This window comes from Patiria miniata, unplaced genomic scaffold (genome assembly GCF_015706575.1).
Source record: "Patiria miniata isolate m_02_andy unplaced genomic scaffold, ASM1570657v1 HiC_scaffold_6, whole genome shotgun sequence".
Classification (NCBI taxonomy): Eukaryota; Metazoa; Echinodermata; class Asteroidea; order Valvatida; family Asterinidae; genus Patiria; species Patiria miniata.
In genome coordinates this window covers 1281394-1302949 of record NW_024037073.1, presented here as the reverse complement: position 1 = coordinate 1302949, position 21556 = coordinate 1281394, and the positions used below count along the sequence as shown (strand labels likewise).

At 39.7% G+C, this 21556-nt stretch overlaps 1 protein-coding gene and 1 pseudogene across 1 annotated transcript in view; one reads left to right on the top strand and one right to left on the bottom strand.

The window, feature by feature from the left end:
- Positions 1 to 5: 5 nt before the first annotated feature.
- Positions 6 to 16967, top strand: LOC119742717 (annotated as a pseudogene).
- A 2697-nt stretch (positions 16968 to 19664) lies between these two features.
- Positions 19665 to 21556, bottom strand: part of LOC119743207 — an 85609-nt gene continuing 83717 nt past the window's right edge. The window contains exon 64 of the mRNA XM_038219590.1: positions 19665 to 20633. Coding sequence (XP_038075518.1) covers positions 20575 to 20633 — 59 coding nt within the window. The 3' untranslated portion in view covers positions 19665 to 20574. The remainder of the gene's footprint in view (positions 20634 to 21556) is intronic.

The window sequence follows — 21556 nt, the reverse complement described above, 5'->3', positions numbered from 1 at the left end:
CCCTCCGTGATGCCGTGCCGCACCGCCACCAACAACGACGTCCACTTCACCGCGTTCCGGGAGGACTACCACCTCCGCCTGAGCAAGAACCCTGGCTGGCCCCGGCAGGGGTTGCGGATGGAGACGCTTGGACGGAACGGCACGGTGGTGGCGAGTCAGGAGGTACAGAGGGACTGCTACTACTTCGGGGAGTTGGTTTCGCATAACAGCTCGTCCGTTGCCATCAGCAAATGCAACGGTTTGTAAGAAGTCAACTCATTTTGTCAGCGGTCTTTTACACGGTTTCAAAACTTTCCCGTGGTATTTTAATGATTGTATCAATCATTTCAAGGTTGACTTTCCTTACCATTTTTGAGTTCCAACCCCCCCCCCTTCCCACCCATACAACTTTTTGAATTTCGATTTTCTCGCAGTAAACGTTATTCGCATATTCATGAGTTCACTTATTCAAATGTTCTCATTAAATAGGATAGGGCAGAATACTGAAATGAAGTAAATACTGAAGAATCCTGAAATAATGTAATCATTTTTTTGCAACAAAATCTTATAACAAGGTGGCAGGGCTAGACAAAAGGAATAGTCTACAACCACAAAAGAATGATTATAGCCTGAAACAAAGTTTTACTTTTAATACATCAAGTGAACGAAAACTAGAGAACGTGTTCCAAAAATGTCTATGAATTTTCAAGAACAGAATCAGAAAACTTCCAAATTTCGTTTAATGGTTGTCTGAAAGTTTCTACAGTCTGAAAATGGGCCCTTAAATTCCCTTTTATTGATTCTGCCCTAAAATGGTCTATAGTTTCCTAGTTTCCGAGTGTACTCCATGAATGCACTACACAGAAGTTCGCACCATTGATTTTCTTCCTTTTCTCAATATAGGCCGGGGTAATCAGTTACGGCGAACACGACATTTTCATCAAACCCCTCCGACGCGACCACGCGGAGCAATATAGACGGAGACGAAGAGATGCGGTCGACCCTCACGTTGTGTACAGACGGTCTGCGGGTGATAGCGACCCGGCAGCGCACTTCTGTAGCCCGCCGCCACGTAAGCAAAATAGGGCGTGGGTTTTTCCATGGTGGATGTTATTCAGATTTAAATTGTAAAATTTAATCGTTGTCTCATTCGTGAAGATTTGTTTCTGCACATGCCTTTTCTGTGATTTAAGGCCTTTAGTCCTATGTTTACTAGAGACTGCACACGTTTTAGATATTAAACTATTTAATGTTTTAAATTAATCAATCCATCGATAGACAGTGAAAGAGATTGAATAATAATTTCATTCACTTAATTACAAATGCAGGTTTTTTTTCGAATTTGTATTATTTTTTTTAATCTACATGTAGTTGGTAGACTAATTATTGTTGACATTTCGAATGATGGTGATAATTTTATTGCAGATTCATGAAACTGATCAGTTTCATATTAAACAAATAATATGATTATGGAATATAGTTATTGATTGATTTATAAATTAAACAGACTCAACTGATAATTCATTAAAAAACAATCATAAATTGATAATTGAAAAAAAATCGATTGATGATTGATCAGATTGGAATATCATATTCACTGTTTGATGGTCGAAAATCGAACGATTGATTGATTGATTAGTTAATTATTATATATCTATACTTGTTTTCTCAGCAATGAAAGACCCGAGACAGGCATGACAGTCGACGAGGAGATGGTCGCAGCGTTGGACGGCAAACTCCTGCCGTCCTCCCTCCAAACAGGGCAGAAATACATGGAAACTCATGGTCATGGCGGACAATGAGATGCGCAGACACCACAGAGACGACTTGGAGTCTTACGTCATGACTATTTTGAATATTGTGAGCCATTTATGATATTTACACTTTCAATTCGTTCATTATTCACCTTATTTATTATTCATGGTCCTTTTCCGTCTGCTATACCGTAGATCATATATTTCCTGGTTTTTCCAAATCCTTTTAATTACATGGTGTGTTTTCGAGAACTTTCAACACTGGAGTTGTAGTCGTGAAAATTGCTGAAACTAGGAACAACAGCTTTTTTTGCGGGTGAGGGCGAGGGGCTACTTTTAGTGAGATCACAGAATGAATGCCATTGGCACAATTAAACCTTCACTTGGCATTGATCACGTGCCAATCATCTCGGCATAGGCGGTGCTTCTAAACTGAAAAAGTAAAACGAAGGAGAAGAAGAAACTTAGGCTTACTAATAACTGATGAGATGTTTCTTCTTCCAGGTTGCGCGTCGGTTTGTGGATCCTAGCCTGGGTGCCAATCTTCGCATTCATCTTGTCAAGTTTTATGTCTTGGAAAGCGATCAAGTCGGCTCGGTAAGGATTCCTTTTTCTTTTTCTTTTTGAAATCACTCATCAAAAAAAAATACAAAAGTATATCACAAGTCACAAAGTGCCAATCCAAAAAGTGCTAGTGTGAAATCTGTTTCACACTTGAGACAGATTTTGGTTGGAAGTGGAATTTGTGTTTTTGGAGAAGTCAGAGGTCTTACAATAAAAATTGGAATCTAATAGTGAAACTCGAAAATGGTCAAGCTTTTTTGAAACAACCACATATTCTATTAATAGCATTCCAGTTTACATTGTCAGAAACCTTGCCTCAACTGAATAAAAACTCTTAGTTTGCCTTTAAACCCTCAAGGATATGGAAGATTAAGTTCAGATACTGAGTTTATTGTAACTCTGTGGCTATCTTTGCTTTAAACTACAACTTAATGCAATAGCAATCATCGGTATTAAACAAACAACTTCTATTTCAAGGGGTCGGATGGGTTTTCGACGGAGGATGCTTTTACTGTCAGCAACAATGGCTACCAACTACTGGATGACTTCTGCCAGTGGCAAGGAACAAAGAACGAAGTTGACGATGTACACCCAGAGCATTGGGATAATGCTATGCTATTAACTAGGTAAGGTGGAGCAGCCATCATATAAAAAAAATAAAAACATCGATGGATCCAGGGGCCATGGGGTCGGGTCATGCCCCTCCCCCTCCCCAAACCAGAGAAGGGGAAAAGGACTTCTATTTTTAAATCAAAGCTACTTCATTTCCTTGAAAAAGTACTAAAAAGTAAGAAAAGAAGAAAATGGGAAAATAGGGTGCCCTATCAATTGAGGTCCCCTCTTTGTCAAATTTACAACAGAATATGTACAAACTTTGTACATATTCTGGTCAGTTTCCCACAGTGGCATAGCTGGGGACGGGGGGGGGGGGGGGACCCCAGTTGCCCCCCCCCCCTTAAAAAAAATTACCCCGAAATTTGCCCTTGCCAGAAAAAAAAGGCCTTTTAAAGTAATGAAATGTAAACCATCGGAGGAATGTAGCTGACACATTCAGACAGACAGATCCAAGTGATGTACTAACCTCATCTTGGTTTGTGGTTTGGTTTTTGCCATCTCAGATTTAACCTGATAAACCCTACCGATGGCTCTGATTCGCTACTTGGCCGCGCACCCGTTGGCGGCACATGCCGTCACTTCCAACAGTGCTCAGTGAACGAAGACGATGGTCTGGGCAGTGCCTTGACCATTGCACATGAGACTGGACACACGTGAGTATTAATCAAGCCAATCACAAGCCCAGCCAGAGACTAGTGATTACAGACCAGTAATGTATGGCACCAATTTGCATTTGGGTAAATGGGAGGCAGAGGTTGTAATTTTATGGAGGGGCAATCAACAAGCCTCTGTACTGATGACGTCACACTTTGTTTACATGTGCGCTGGGGGCCACGGTCCACTGAGCACCATAGGAAAGCACACACGTAAACAAAGTGTGATGTCATCAGTACAGAGCTTATTGGTTTGTCATTTTAAAAATAAAGGTCTATTTTTTGTGGTGTAGGCCTGCAGGTTTGGAAAAGGGGGGGGGGGGGTGTTACTGCTAAAAATGTGTGTGTGTGTGTGGGGGGGGGGGGTATTAAGCATTGGCTGTGGTTTTGTGCATGATTTTTCTATTTTTTTGGGCAGCCGAAAACCCCCTTCTCCATAGATCTGCCAAAAGTGAAGACACAATAGGAAGCAAGGGGGAGGGGGGTTGCCTCGCTTCCTTAATTTCCTCATATTTCTTATGATTTTGACTTATGACTTTATTACAGCTCATTTATTTTTTGGGGCAGGTAAAATGAACGAAATGATGGATTATCCATACCAAAATTTCTTGAATTAAAAGAGGTCAAAATGGGAACGAATAAAATTATTTTTCAGTGTGACAATCCCAAAATTAGCAATAAGAACAGAAACAGCTCTGATGATGGCTACGAACTAAATAGATTTGCCTTTTTTTTTCCAGATTGAATTGAATCACGACAGCACTTATGGTTGTCCAGACGGCATCAACATCATGTCTGGGCTTCGATCCGCTGGTGAGGGAGCCCTCTCTGGTCTATGTGTAGTCAGACTAATATCCAGGAGTTCCTGAGGTAAGACCATCTTCAGTGATGATCTTCATTTCTTGACTGAAACGTTGACAAAAGGAAACTATATAGATATACACAGTTTGACAGCTACAACTAATGCAGTTCACTTTGCTGATGTAGTCATCAGTACACTTGTTTGATTCTAACTTTAGGAAGTAGGATGAAACTTGACTTGTTAAAATAAACATACTTTTTAATTATAAATCCTCGGCTCAATCTTAAGAAATGATGCATTCTTATTTGACAAAACAACACTGAATATCACCAACAGCATTGTGACTACATTCATATCATAATCTAGAACTAGTTAAACCAACAAAGTAATTTTCCCATAGACACCGTGAAAAAAACACCCGAATAACAGACAATAAGTTTTGATATGAATGAATGGTTAATGAACAATACCTTTTTTCTTTTGGATGATACCAGAAACCCAGTCAGTAACTGCCTGAATGACGAGCCTCTGATGGCACCGCTTTCCGTAAATGAACTACCAGGTACCGTCTACAGCTATGCGGACCAATGCAAACTGGCATTTGACAGCGACCGGTACACAATGCCTGTCGATGGACAAGTATGTAAAATTCAAGTTTCATGACAATATCTGTATTTAACAACTTTTAATCTTTGATTATCCTTCTCCAAAACAGAAAATGAAACTAGGTCCACATTATGTGGACTATCTTGGTAAGAGTTTGTGACCCATAATCATATGGTCAAGCTGAGTGATTCAAATTCAGCTCTTGGTTATACATTGTGTCCATGGGCAAGCAAGTTTACCTCACCTTGCCTCTCTTCAGGAGTGCAAAAAATGGACTGGCATCCCATACAGAAGGAACAGAAATGTTCTCAGTCATTTCATGTCACAGAAACTGATGAGTAATGAATGGCAAATGAGACAGACTTTCTTACAAACTATTACCTCACTATTTTTTTTTTATTATTATTATCACTTTTTTTTTTTGGGGGGGGGGCATTTTTATACATATTCTTAGGGATTGAAACTGATTATATAATATTTCTGTGCAGGTTGACTGCACTGTTCTGGCTTGCCAAGATCCAAGCAGGGCTTGGCGATCTAAAGGCACTCCAGTTATGGAAGGGACTGAGTGTGAAACTGATAAGGTAAGCCTCTGGATTTGATAAAAACTAAATATTAAATTGCTGATCTGGAGTGAGGGGTTAGTTGGAAATGTAATAAATTTGATGTTTTTTTTATTTGCTTACCATAAGTGGAATATTGAAATGGTGGACAGAAGTTTGTTAAGTGATATTTGGAATATTGAAGGGAAAAAAAAGAGATTAGCAATATTTTCAACAGGAGTCTGGCAAGCAGGGATGCAGTCGAGTCTAACACAAGTCCCTGCAAAGTCCATCACTAGTCCTCCAGTCTGAATCCAACTCACAAGCTTTAAATAAGCTTTGACAAGGGCATTCCCTATAGTTACTGTTCGTTCACAGTTGCTTGTGATGGACTTGTGATGTACTTTTAACTGAACTTGTTTGTGACTGGACTTGTGATTTACTTTTGACTGGACTTGTAGTTTACTTGTGACTGGACTTGTGATTTGCTTGTGACTGGACTTGTGATTTACCTGTGACTGGACTTGTAGTTTCTTGTGAATGGACTTGTGATTTACTTTGTGACTGGACTTGTGATGTACTTGTGACTGGACTTGTGATTGACTTGTGACTGGACTTCTGATTCACTTGTGACTGGACTTGTGATTCACTTGTGACTGGACTTGTAGTTGACTTGTGACTGGATTTGCTTGTGATTGGACTTGTGATTTACTTGTGACTGGACTTGTGCCTGGACTTGTGATTTACTTGTGACTAGACTTGTGATGGACTCGACTACATCTTATCTCTGCTAGCAAGCTGTTTATGAACCTCCAGTTTATACTTTCAGCAAATCAGATTTCTTAGTTATATGTGCATCAAATGTGGAAAAGATTCATAGAAAGTAATATCCACTTGTTCCAGTTCTGCAGGTCTTATTTGTTAAAAAGTTTCAAAATAATATTTTGTTTTTCTTTTCCTCCTCCTTAGTGGTGCATTAATGGTCAGTGTGTCCAGCGTGAGCCTCTGCCCGATGCTGTGGATGGTCAGTGGTCATCCTGGGGTGGTCAGTTTGGATCGGCTGAGTTCGGACCTTGCTCCCGATCCTGTGGGGGCGGTGTTCGGTCCAGAATGCGATACTGTGACAACCCTCCGTAAGAGAAACTCTCAATACAGTTATATATTCATTGAGTGAACTTATCTTACTATAATTCCAGGAATCTCTGTGAATTTTATCCCACGGAACCACTTTTTCAGTCTGAATATTACATTGTCATTTATTTTTTCAGACCCTCCAATGGTGGCAGGGGGTGTGAGGGCAGCAACACAGAGTATATGGTCTGTGAAACGCAGGTAAGGTGTTGCCTTTTTGGAGTTGTATAATTTGTCCCCGGTGGTGTGTACTTTCTGAGAACTTGTAAGGAAAAAACACAGAAGAACAATACAGCAAAGAAAAATTGTAAAAACAATATCTTGTATTGCTGCTTGTGTACATTTGTAGAGGGCGGATCCAGTTTTGGTTCAAGGGGAGGGGGGTGTTAGCAAGCATGTGCGACCTTTTTCTGTATGATTTAGGGGGACAGCACTCACAGCAGACGAACTAAATCCCCCATAGATCCGCCACTTCGTATAGATACTATCACGGAAGGAGAAAACACGAAAGCATCAGCAGAGTGGATATGAATGAAGAATAAATAGAAATTTCATAGTCAAAGTCAACAACTGAGATGATTATAGTTTACTGCAACTTTGAAGATTATAGTTTATGCCTGAACCATATCAAAAAACAGACAGTTCTTCAGGCATGCTTCTGCTGCATGTTGTTGTTTCTTCCCAACTTGGAATGACAATGAAGTTGAAGATATTACAGTGGAAAGGAAAAGCAATGGATTAATTTTTTTTTTTTTTAAATAGAGAAATAGTGTGTAGAGGGGTTGGAGGAGGTATAGTGTTATCAAGGCTCTGTATGATTTTTATGATTATTTTTTTCCCAGCCATGTGCAACTTCACAAGATGACTTCAGAGATGAACAGTGTATGGCATCCAATGACATACCACTCAATGGTGTCACTTATAACTGGGTCAAAGGCTTCACAACAGAACAAACAGGTAAAACAAAATTGAAAAGAATATTTTTGGTAGTTCAATCAGTGCTGTTTTACAAGTGCCCAATGTCACAGTTGCTTGCAAGCTTGAAAGAGGCACATATGCGGAGAAAATTATGAAATTATCATTAGAGGAAGTAATTGTACAATTTTATTCTGGTCCTTAAAATTTGATCACAAATCATCATAAGCCAATCACAACCAATCGTAAGTGATCACAAGTCAATCACAAGTCATCACAAGTCAATCAAAAGCCATCCAGCCTAATGTCAAGTGTTAAGCTTTTCCTTTGTGTCATAGTTCATCTCCTATTATGTCGGCCTAATTGAATTGTGCTTGACTATGATTTGACTTGTGATTGACTATGATTTGACTTGTGATTGACTTATGATTTGACTTGATCGACCTGACTTCTACTCTGGCTGCTCAATCTTTGGTGAAGTCATCAATGATGTCAGTTACTTTTATGATGTCATTGCCTTAGGTGACGAGCTTTGCCAGTACAAATGTCTGAGTGACCAGCGATTCTGGGCCAAGAGGGAGCCCTTTAGATTCACAGATGGTACCCGGTGTGGCACAACGAGAAGAATGATGCCGGTAAACTCAAGCTGTGTGTGGGAGGTCTATGTAAGGTATGTGGGAACCAGACCTTTTGTGAGATTGTGTCCAAAATGGACCCTGTGGCTACGGCTTAGACTATATTTGCTGAAGTTAATGACAAAAAATGAAGTCGTAGCCTTAAAACGGGCAATTCTGAAACAACCATGTTGCCAGGGTTCAAGTGATTTCAGGTTGTTTAAAGTATCTTTTGAAATTCTTAAAGCAGTTTTTTTTCTGATTGATGTACCTTTGTTTGAAAATGTACAACTTTCCCCTCAAAAACGTCGTCAGAACTGACAACTGAACAAACTGAAAAAAATATCCACATTCAAATTTTTCAATTTGAATTTGAGGGTCAAAGCTTCTTTACATTCACAAAAGTTTGTAAATATGTTTTGCTCTGCAAAAAAACCCAACATGCTTTGGCATTAAAAATCGAGGTACCTTAAAGAGGTCCTATAAAAATAAATTCTTATTATGTGGAATAGTGTCAAATAAGAGATTTCAGTGCAAACTCAATAAGTAAACTACTGGCAATAATGAAATGGCCAAATATCCATGTAACTTAAATAAGATTCTATGTTTTATTTGAACAGCATTTTGGTTGTGATGGAAGAGAAAACTCCAACGCTGGGTTTGACATGTGCGGTGTGTGCAATGGTGACGGGTCTTCATGCACTCGCATCTCTGATTCATTCACTGGTGGCTCCAGCACGGGTAAGGCAATCATTACACTCAGAATTTTGAAAGCCTAAATTATGGTTTTATTGCTCTGGTTGGCTGGCAAGCGAATTCAGCACGCTTTGTGGCTATGAGTTATGATTGCTTGTTGATGGCAGCATGGCTTGCTGGCTGGCTGGCTGGCTGGCTGGCCAGCTGTCTGACTGGCTGGCCAGCTGGTTAACTAACTGGTTGGTTGGCTGGCTGTCTCCCCAGTTGGCTGGCTGGCTGGCTGGCTGGCTGGTTAGTTGATGGCTTGCTGGCTGGTTTTCCTGGCTGGTATATATAATGGCTAGCTGGCTGGCATGCTGGCTGACTGACTGGCATGACTGGCTGGTTGGCTTAGTTAGCTGGGTATGTGGCTGGGTGGCTGGCAGACTGGTTAGTTGATGGCTGGCTGGCTGGTTTTCCTGGTTGGTATGCTAGCGTGCTGGCTGGCTGGCTGCAGGTGTGCTAGCTGGCTGATGGCTGGTTGGCTTTCCAATAAATCTTAGCCGCCAGTAGGGTCTGACTGCCAAAATATAGTACTGTACGGGTTAATGTTACTGGCGGGCATTCTATAAATTATTAGTATCACTTTTATATGGGTTTCTTGATATTGCAAAGATCTTTGTGATTTTTTTGTGATTCTCATGTTTACATTCGCTTGTTCATTTTGCTCCATTTGCAGGTTTCAATCATTTCTTAACACTACCTGTTGGCTCAACTGGTGTAGAGATAACCAATACTAACGCCCGTTACACTTACATTGGTAAGTAAGATTTTAAAAATCAATTTTCTTCAATGAGTAAATAAATTATATCGCCAAATTTCAAAGACTGAGTTACACACCAGACAAATTTTATTTAAAAATTAAATATAGAAGTCACAAATTACTTTTCAATTGATTCTTATTGACCCAAAATTTTTCCAAGATTTTTATACAGTGTTTTGCCTTTGAAAACTGTGAAAATTTCAAAAAGGTATAAGTTTTATAAATGTTCATAATTTCTTGCCTTGTATTTTTTTTAAAGCCCTAATAATTTCTTGCCTTGTATTTTTTTAAAGCCCTAAAAATCGGCAATGAGTACGTCTTGCAAGGCACAGGAAACTACAGACCATCGACAGGCCGCTACAGCGCCGGTAGCTCAGTAGTCCTCTACGAGAATGGAAATGATCTCGAGGAACTTTTCATCGCTGGACCGATCACACAAGAGATTGAAGTGGAAGCTTACTTGTTTCTGGACCCCAACGTCAACTATGTGGGAGGGATCAACGTGAGACCGGATGTTCAGTATCAGTATTATGCACCGAGTGGTTCTGGGAGCGGCGTGCAAGAGTCGTTCCGGTGAGTGATACAGAGCAATTTTTTTCCCGACAATGATAATCTGTGTACCAAATTCTACATTCACCATCATGGCCATGCTTAATGTTTATGTTGATGTGCGGACCACCGGAATGGCCCATTTTCTAGGTATAGTGCTTGGTCCTAAACTGTGCCTTTCAATATGAACTAAACTAGGCCAACATAAAGAAGTCTGAAGAAACCTGTGGGAGAGAATTAAGTAACTGAGAAGAGATTACAGTGTTTAAGGCAGGAGGAAAACCCCAGAAGAATATTCTGGGGAAACCCACGGAATCAGGCAGGGACTGAAAAGCCTTTCCACATATTGGCCCAGGCGGGATTCGAACCCGGGTCACAGCGGTGGAAGGCGAGGAAAGAACCGATACGCCAACCTGACTCCCCGATTTAACATTCACTCATCAGACAGCATTGTTGTGTGATGGCTTTGCTGCAATACTTATTGTACAAGTGACATGTGGTGGGTTCGAATCCAGCTAGAGGTTCAAGACCTTTTTGTCCTTGAGCAGTAGAAAGGCAAGAAAAGTTTCATTGGGGGAGGGGTTTACAGAAAACAAAATCTGACAATTTTTGGCCTTGAAAAATTTGAAAAGGAAGGAAAAGGGGTCTGACTGGAATTTTTTTACTTTGGTTTTTTAATTTTTGTTCCAGTTCTGAAGTCCTTTATCACTGAAAAAACAGACTTGTGTTTAAAATAACCCCAAAAACCTGAAAAGCAAGAAATAACAAGATTGTCTTCAATCCTTCACTTGAAGTATATCAGTTTAGTTACAAGATAACTTCCAAGCATCGCAAGTCTCATTAATCATACAGCTAGACTGATTCCAACATATATTGAAATGTATCAACATTATTTGAAATGTAATTGTACTTTTTTTGGTGAATTGTATTCCTGCAGTTGGGTAGGCACCGCTTTCACACCTTGCACATCCACCTGTGGGGGCGGTATGCAGACTCGCTCCGTGAACTGCTACCGGATGTTGAATGCTCGGGAGGAGGTAGTGCCAGATGACTTATGTCCCCAGCCTAAGCCAATCGAACGCCAGGCCTGTAACACCGAGACCTGTCCCTTTGTGATGCCTGCAAAGTGGGAGTCAAGCGAATGGTTCCCGGTAAGCATTTTGAAATCGTAATGGACTCTTTGCAGGAACCACAACTAATATGACAGAGCTCCATCCTTGTGTTATTACCTTCAAATTTTGAGTGATAAAATGCTTCTTTGTTTTACAGACAGAACTGGCCTGACAATAAGTTTATGGGAATTGGGACTATTATTTAAAGCCGCTCTGAATATCGATGTTTAAACATTCATACTTTCTCGTCTAAGTTTCTTGATATAGTTGCTCTTTTTTGTTCACAGTGTTCGGTGACTTGCGGTCAAGGCACACGTTCACGGATGGTGCGTTGCATACGTGATGGCGTGGAGGCACCAGGCAGTCCGGAGTGCGACGAAGCTAGCAGACCGGCTGAACAGGAGACCTGCAATCAGGGAGAATGCTCATCAATAGGTAGGGTGCTTGAGCTTTCATGGTTGGAATCTATAAAGCTGTAGGTCCTACTGTCCGTGCTCTTCAATAAACTTTTCCACTTGTTTGTTTTATTTAAAAAAAAAAAAAAATTCTCCCTATTCTGGGCATTTGCAACCTTCTGAAAAAAGGCTTTTGTTTTTGGTCGCTTTTGCACACAAACAGCTCCTCCTGTGAGTAGACATGGAACAATATATTAACAGAATCAGTATCAGTCTCATTGGTTTATATAAGTAATTGATAAGATGAGGAATATTTTCTGATAGTAAGACACAGTATAAGGGAAAATCAGTTATGGTAGATCTCACTTATTCTGATTCACGCGCATAGCTGGAGTGTGTGAATTAAGTCATCAGCGTGTGAACCAGAACAAAGATAGCCGACGTCAGACTTTGGTACTCTATTGTGACATCACATACTCAGTTGTTCTATAAATTGATCATTGAAACTGCATGTACAATATACAACTTGAAGTAAAGCAATTTACTCACGATTCCTCTGTATTAATAATAAATCTTTATAAAGCATCCATATCCACAGATATTGGTGTTCAAGGCGCTACATCACTATTACCCTGCTAATTTGGGCCAATAAAACATTCCAAATACCATCTCGGCTCCCTTTGGAGTATATACAGCTCAATGCTGCCATTTCAGCACAAAGCAGCTAAAATCAATCACAATAACCATCTCTACCCTTGCACTGGTACCCAATCTACTCCTGGGCGGAGAGACGCAATGAGTGGCAAAGTGCCTCTCCCAAGGGCACACGCACCAGGCTGGACTCGAACCCACAACCTGCAGAATTACCCGCAGACCACGAATTTAATACTCCAGACAATGAGGTCATGGCCCTCCACTCAACAAGAAGATCCCAAAATTTCAATTTAAGCTTAAATCTGTCTGCACTTACATTAATAATAATAATAATCGGCATTTAAGAACGCTCTAATTAGTAAACTAAACCACAGCGCTTACAGTATTGTTATTACCCCTGATCATTGGGCCAATTAAACATTCCAAATACCATCTCAGCTCCCTGGGGAGTATACAGCTCGATGAAGTAGGCGCAAGGAAGCTAGGTCTGACGTTCTTGTTTCTGTCATTTCTTGAACAGTTCCTAGTGCCTGTAACGGTGTGACGGGCGAACCGTCGGGCATCATCTACAACATCGGCCAGAACACCAACGGGGAGACTTGCTCCCAGATCATCGCCGTGTCGCCTGGGAAGGAAGTCGTCTTGCATATCGTCAAGATGGTTATCGATTGTAGTACAGGTAAGCTAAAAAACAAATTAATCAAACCGTCAATAATCAATAGTTTGCTGTTCATTAGTTTAAACTCAATCTACTCATATTTTGACTCCCGAGAAACTTTCAGATTGTTTTGACCTGTTCTTCATGCTTATAAGTATATGCATACATAAATTTTGGTCAAAATTTATCACAGACAATTGGATTCATTGACTTTACTTCTTTGTTGACTTTACTTCTTTGGAAAAGTATTATTTGCAACAGTAAAACATCAACATAGAGTCTATATAGTCCTATTGTAAAACTACATCTCCTACTATTACTAGTGTTTTAGTATATTAACAAAAAATGGTCCATGTTTTTCTCTTGTCAAAAAATGGACCTGCATTTAAAGTTTGGGAGGGCATCCTCACTAGCTTTTTAAAAACAGTTTATACCTTTCAATTTAAGATTCACTCGTGTGCAAAATTCAGTTAACTAGCAAAGTGGCGGATCCAGGGGATGTGGAGGGGGTGCCCCCCCCCCCCCCCCCCCGTGACCAAGGCAATTTTTCACTTGAGAGACCCCTTCCACACCCCGACACATCCTTCATACCCCCCCCCCACTACAATGAAAGTAGCTAATTCTAACACCCAGATCCTTTCTAACATTTCTTATGCTTGTAGAGAGCTTCAAGATTAAAGTCGGTCTGAGCGAGCAGCGCTACTGCGGGTACATTGCCAACCGGCAGATCACGGTCGGGCACAACATTGTCAACATTGAGCACAAGACATCCACAGCTAACAATGGCTACCATCTCAGCTACAGCCTGATCAACTCAGCTACACCGCCAAATCGTAAGTCCATCTCATACAAAATAATTTGGTTATAAAAACTACCTGAATACATTCAAAGCAGAGCTGACACTATCAATAACCCAAGAGCTAGCTTGAAGACATAATGATGTTGTACAAATTTGGAAGGAACTGACAAACTGTCCTTCATTGCTACTGTTTGACTTTTGTCATTTCTTAGCCCACAAATTTACCTCTCAATCCTTGTATAGAACTTAAAAAAAAGGATACCATTATAAATATGTTGTTTCGTATGAAATTTTGAAGAAAAAAAAATTAAGAAAATATTTCTCATAGATATGCTCAAAGCAAACACATTGCTGTACATTAAACCAAAAACAACTCTTCCCTATAAAACAAATGTGAGTCTTAACATTATGGATGAAAAAAATCTAACTATACCCTAAACAGGTTAAGAATGTTTAGTGTGGGGGATACCAAAGATTAACACTTCAAATAGTTTAACATTGGTTTGTGACACTTGGGAATAGTTTGCAGATACACCATGTGTGGTGCCTCAACCCAGGGCGGATCTGGGAGGGGGGGGGAAACAGGGCTCATCCCCCCCCCCCAAAAAAAAAATGAGCCCAATTTGTTTTTAAAGTGACGTCGCAATAAAGGCAGGCACTATGTACACCACAATCTTTTCTAAAAAAAAATTGTTTAACATGGTCAGAAATTGCCTCAGTTGGCACCACAGAGCATCTAGAATCCAAATTTTTTTCGGGCCCATGAGCAAGCCCCGGACCCCACGCCACAATTTTTTGGACCCACTTTTTCAGGGACCCAAAGATTTGTTGGCCCTCCCACAACTGAGTTCTGGATCTGCTCTTGGCCTCAACCTAACAGAGAGACGATTAGAGAAACTTGTAGTTTCAGTTGGTTTGCGCTTCTGATGATCATCAAGAGAGTGCCTAAACTCAAATCACCTCTTCTTTAAAGACAATCACGTCACATGGTGTATCCCAAATCTTCTCCCAAGAGAAGCCTCGAGTCACATTTATCAGTAATTTGAATTTAAAAATGCGATTGTTTGGTTTGCCTACTAGCATGCGACAAAGTTCTGACCGTGGCAAGCGGTCGCATCACCAGCCCCAACTGGCCCAATCCCTACAGCCCCAACCAGATGTGCACCACCACCATCGTAGTGGAGCCGGGCAAGAGAATTCGAGTCAACTTCCAGAAGTTCTTCCTGGATGGCGAAGAGCCCTTCTGTGCACGGGACTATGTCATGGTAAGCATAAAAAAGGATGTGGATAGGGGAATCTCATGTACAGTCAAAAGTTTCTTTTTAGTTTTGCCTCAGTAACCGACTTCAATCAATTTCCATCAATTAAGGTTGATAAGTGAATTGGCTTTTCAGTCCCCGCCAAAGAGTTTCACTGGAATATCATTCTGGGTGTTTCCTCTTACCTCTAAAACTGAGCATTTTTTATTCTATAAACCATTCTACCACTACCAGATTGAGAACAAATATTTGGATGAGGCAAAATTATAATGCACCTCTCCTGAAAAAAAATGGGGAAATATCCACCAATATATTTTTGTTTAAATTTCAAGGGTTGTCAGAATACACAGACTGTTTCACTGAAGAAATGGAGGGCTTTTAGCAAAATGTACTAAAAAGACGTTTCGGAAAGAATATTGCATCCTGACGCCACTTTTTTTTCATAATATATTATCTCAATGAAGGTCAGTCATTGCAAAAATGTTGAAAAGAAATGAATCTGGGACTGAAAAACATTTCCAATTTTTATATAGAAAAACTTTGAAAATGCACCCGACTATCCATACACTTTGTACACAACCAAAGAAGTGGCGTTTAGATACTACCTTCTTTCTGAAGTTTCTTCTTCCACAGCTGAAGGCAACTGAACAATCTTCCCCTAGTATACACCAATCCGGACATGCCATCAATTCTATCACGAAGGCCCCCTTTAATGGCGTAAGCATTGTGCAACCTACATGTATCGAATCCGTCACAGGGCAGTTGCTTTGTACAATAGCATGCACAATGGATTCTCCATTGAAGGGTGCCTCCTGCATGTACAGTGATTACGTGTCTGGATTCGTCTACAAAAACAAGATAACATTTTACCCATAACTCACTCCGCTCATTTCACCCACTCTGAAGTTGAGTTTTCAAATTTGTTCCTACCTTACGCTTACAACTCTCACTTTTCTCCGCAAATACGCAGATTACCGACAACAACGCTCGTAACGACAGCCCAGTCTTCTACTGCGGGATCAAGGGTCGATTCAATTACCGCTCCAAGAGCAACATGATTGCCGTCACCTTCCGATCCGATGCCGCCCAGGAGCTGAAGGGATTCAAGGCTGCCCTGAAACAAATCAATTAGATCAAAATATTAATCTTTTATTTATTGATATTGTATGTTATTCAGGTAGGAGGTATATTGTACTTACCTCTTTGTGATTTTCAAGTATTTAACTTTCATAAATAAATTTTAGCATTACTATTTTCATACATTTGGAAAGTGTCTCAACAAGCTTTAGACTTGTAAGAGATAATTTGAGAAATCTATCACAAATGCCAAGTGATTCTCCACTTAATTCAGTTAAATATAAAATAAAGTCTAACATTTTTTTTCTTCATTTTTCATACATAGTGCGGGTGCCCCTACATGTGTTAAGGTTTTGCAGATCTATTTTGAAAAGTATATTTGAAATGCCAAGTGATATTTCCTTCTGGTTTAAATTTGAACCTTTCTTTCCAAACTATCAACACTGGATTATGAAATTAAAAGTGGATAAAAGTGGGATGTGAAATTAGTGTCCTTTCTTATTCAAAGATTGCCTTAAAAGCCATTCCTAGCACTAGTTTTCCCATTTGATTTTTATCATAGACCATTAATACCTTGTTTTGTTTTTTAAACTCAGGTTGGAAGAAAGGTGTTTTTTACCAATATGCCTGCGTTATTACAAACACCATTCTAAGCAATAGTTGATATTTTTGATGTACTGAATTAATCATGCGCCTAACTTAAGTTTATGGAGCGGAACGTAATGTACAGGTATACCCTTTGTACTCAAGAATAAATCAGAGGATTTAAATATTTCAACCATATTATTAAATTTGTTCTAAAGTATCATTTTTTGCTCAGCACTGCCAAGTTTTACTAATGCTAGGTTCACACAGTCCCAAATTAGTTTTGAAAACAACCAGAATAAACCAAGAATTGAAATTGGTTCCCGAATTACCCGACAATTTTGAACATGTTCAAATTTGTTGGGGCTCTTCCCGATCGTTCTCGATCTTTCACCGAACTAACAGAATCATCCTGAGGCAGCCAAGAACCATTCCCGGATTTACTCAAGAATTGCTATTCTTGGCGATTCGGCTTAAAAATCAGTAATGTGTGAACCTAGCATTAGCAAAGCCTGAGCTGATTTTTGGCTTACCTTATAAAGCACCTTTTTCTGGTAAGCAGGGTTTTTGTTACCAAAATGTTTCTATTTTCTTTGACTGTAACAATGGCAGCAAATTAAAAGAACATCTTGATAAATAAACTACATTCCAACTGGCATATGTCACCATACAACAAAATTAACACTTGTGATGAGATACAGCAATTTTTTTATATAAACAAAATTTATTTCATATATTTATATATATATTCCAGCAAAAACTAAAACCATTACTTGATTAAATAGAAAATCTTTAAAAAAAAATCCCCACCACAGAGTACTGACAATACTACACTTATTATTATTATTTTTTTTTTTAAATTGAACACATTGACATAAATATGATTAATGAGATTTGAGATTCCGTGATCCTTCACGTCATTGTTGAACACATGCCACCTGCTAATACAGAACTGGCCAATGAAACAAGTTCCTTAAGTCACATGACAACCCCACCTACAAAATAAGCACGCGTGTGTTTCTACTTCCGTTTTCCATTTGTGATGGAGTGTTCTGGACTTTGAGAAATGACGAGAAAGGCCAATTCCTAAACTGGAAGCCTTTTGGGTGAAAAAGACCATCTCTAGTCATCGCAAACTTGTTTGGCTTGTTCTGCTTATTACTTTGGGCCAAAATTAATTTGGGGGACAAAATGTATAGGCCTTTATGCAATTGACCATCTAAAACAAAAGCCCCCAAAAAACAACAACATGGGCTTGCAAACGACGACTAGACTTGGAGTGACACAGGTTTTTGATGATTGTCAGTTCAAGATTTAAGACAGTGACCAAACAGATATGTGACCATAATTACCAATATACTGACTGGAGTTGGCGAGAGGTCACATAATGCACACATGGTCACGTGGTCGATCAAACGACAACTTGTGTTCCATTCTACTCAACGCTCACAGAACATGACCAAAAGGTCTTGTAATATTAACATACACCGGATACAAAGGTAAATACGACATTCTACAAAGAGTAACTTACTAATGAATACTACAATAGTACAACAATAAAATCATGATAAAATGATTATGAGAATGAAGCCAATGTCTATCAGGGGACAGATGCTGCATATGAATCTGAGGACATACTCCATTACATACGTGGACCCCCAAAAGTTTTTGCTAAAACAATATGGGGGTTATTCAAAACAAAAATGGCTGCACCAATGCATGTAGCTAAGACTGGGGTGTCCCGTTGTATGTGCAATCAAAAATCCAGCTCACGTTTACCAACAGCTCCATATTTTGATAATTGCGATATGTACATTTCTAAGCAGCAATTTGTTCTTGAAATTATCTGGATTGTTCAGTGAAAGAGATTTTAATTCCGACCCCAAAATCGCTAACTTTAACTTTAACTGTGTACTACGGGTACTACTGCATCATTTTGGCACAGGCACCTATTGTTAAAACACACTGTTTTTGATAAATTACTTTTTTTTAAAAGAACGAAAAGTTGTGCACAGTTACCAGTATTATAAACTTACAGACAATTTTACTGTCAATTAAGATGTAAACTTATATACATTGCATATTGATAATTACACCATAAAAAAATTATTTACTACATTAATTTACAATGCTTTAAAAACATTGTCCATTTTTAATTCCATTTCCGATACCAAAATAAGGCAAACGTTTAAGGAAACTCTTAGTTACTATGCATTATATATGAATGTTTAAAAACGCTATCCCAATACATGCATACAATAATCTTATTATAAAGCAACCACGTTTAACTTTCCATACCATAATTTCTTTTAATTTGGAATCAATTTTTATTTGTTCATCCCCGACACTCCACTTAATTCAGTCGGATTACAATTACTCATGATTTACTTAAGCAAACATACAACAAATTATCAGTTATCAATAAAATACACAAAGGTAGTCATTTGTAAACATGGCACAAATAAGACATACTTTTAAAAAACAACTTGGCACAGAATGTTCTGCATTAAGGAATGTTTGCCTCTTCTTCAAGTCGTGTTAGAATCAGTCTCAATATATGAGCACCAGGTTGGATGTTTATCACGACCATTTTAAATTGTACAGGAGTTGGGATCTACTCAATCAAAAGTTAGATCACAAGCATCGAAGCGGTCTGCCTTTGTCATGTTCATCTTCATAGCTTGTGAATGGACTTGTGATTGACATGCAATTGACATGCGATTAACATGTGATTGACATGTGATTGACATGTGAATGACTTGTGATTGGCTTGTGATTGGCTTGTGACTGGCATGAGATTGACATGTGATTGACTTGTGATTGGCTTGTGACTGACTTGTGACTGGCATGTGATTGACATGTGATTGACTTGTGATTAAGTTTTAATTGACTTGTGACTGACAAGTGATTGACTTGTGACTAACATGTGATTGATTTTTGATTGACTTGTGATTGACTTGTGATCGACTTGTGACTGACTAGTAATTGACTTGTGACTGACTTGTGATTGACTTGTGATTGACTAGTGACGGACATGTGATTTACATGCAATTGGCTTGTGATTGGTTACTGATTGACTTGTGATTAACTTGTGATTGACTTGTGATTAACTTGTGATCGACTAGTGACCTCTGAGTTTAGCTTTGAACGATTGTAAGTATAGAGACAATCCAAACTGGTGCTCATTAAATAGTGAAAGCTCACCATAGACTCCTGGCATACATATTTGTCTTCAACTGATCACAAATGTGTTCATTAGCCTATATACAGTCAATTATTCTGATATCTACTCCTGTTTACCTACAAATCAATGAATAGTTTTTTTTATAAGTGCACTGAGTATTAAAAACTTCATGGCTTACAGAATTTACAAACACGCCAAAGAAAATACATTGCAAATTTTACTTGCTATTTCTGCCAAATTCAAATACAAACTACTTATGCTTTGAAATCAGTGAATGTGTCTAACACTAGTCTTTCTAAAACAAAAAATGCACACAACAGCAATAATTCATTGCTTGTCTGTTAACCCCCAATTCACCATTATTTTCTCTCTCTCTGGTAGTTTTTTTTAAAGATAATAATGAACAATGCTATTCCCTGTAGAAAAAGTAATAAAAATGGAAGAAACAAAATATGTCAGTGCATTTGAAGTTTCTGAGAGACGATGACATTTCCTTAAAAAAAATAGTAATCGCAAACTGAATATGGTCATTTCATTTCACAAAGATCAACAACAGATCAAAACTACGGTGTTTACTCCGGTAAACAGAGTTGTTGACACAAAGCCAGATAGTGAGATGCGTTGTGGGTTTACTGAGGGATCTCGGCTATAATGTCCTCCACACGTTGGTCGGTGTCGGTGCTGGCTCCTGTGGGAACAAATTGAAGTGCATTTAACCAAAAACTAGAACGGCGAAGCCGCCATGGCTCGCTGTCCAAGGCAGGAAGGGAGGCTGAAGGTAGGGTTGGGGATGGGCATGATGGAAGGGGATCAGGATTCTTGTTGATGTCCTAGGTGTAGGGGTCAGTTTTTAAATGTCAACATAAAAAGTCAACAGATTACCTAATAAATACATGTGTATATAGGTTAGCCGTCACTGTATTATGGGGGAGTTTTCCATTGTTAGGGTAATTAGGACCCAGTTATGGATTTTTGCAGCCCCAACAGTGTCTTCTGCTCCCCATACTTGTATTACCATGGGAAAACTCTTGTGTAGTCGCCACAAATGCAGAACAAGAATGGGTATACATGTACATGTAGACACAGCACCATCACCACCTCCCCCAAACCTTACCCCATCCCCAACCCACCCCCTCCCCCTCCCCCACCCAACCCCCTACCCACACCCATTCCATCCTCCCCTAATCATCCCCACCCTATCACCTACACATCCAAACCCCACCCAAACTCCAATCCCTATCTCCTTCCCCCTCCCCTGACCTGTACCCTCCCCTACCCCAACCCCCTACACCCACCTACCCTATCTTCCCCTATTTGTCCTTACCCACCCTACACATCCCCACCCTAACCCTTACTCGAATTCCAATATCCCGCCCACCCCATTCCCCCATCCATACATCCCAACCTGACCCTGTGCAACCCCTACTCTGATCCCTATATACTGCCCCCTCCCCTTATCCAACCCCTACAACAACCCATCCGTACACATCCCCAACCCAACCCCTACTCTGATCCTATATCCCGCCCCCTGCCCAACCCCCTCCTAACCCAACCCCTACATCCATGCCCATCCTCTCCCTACCTGTCTCCCACTACCTGTCTCTCCCTACC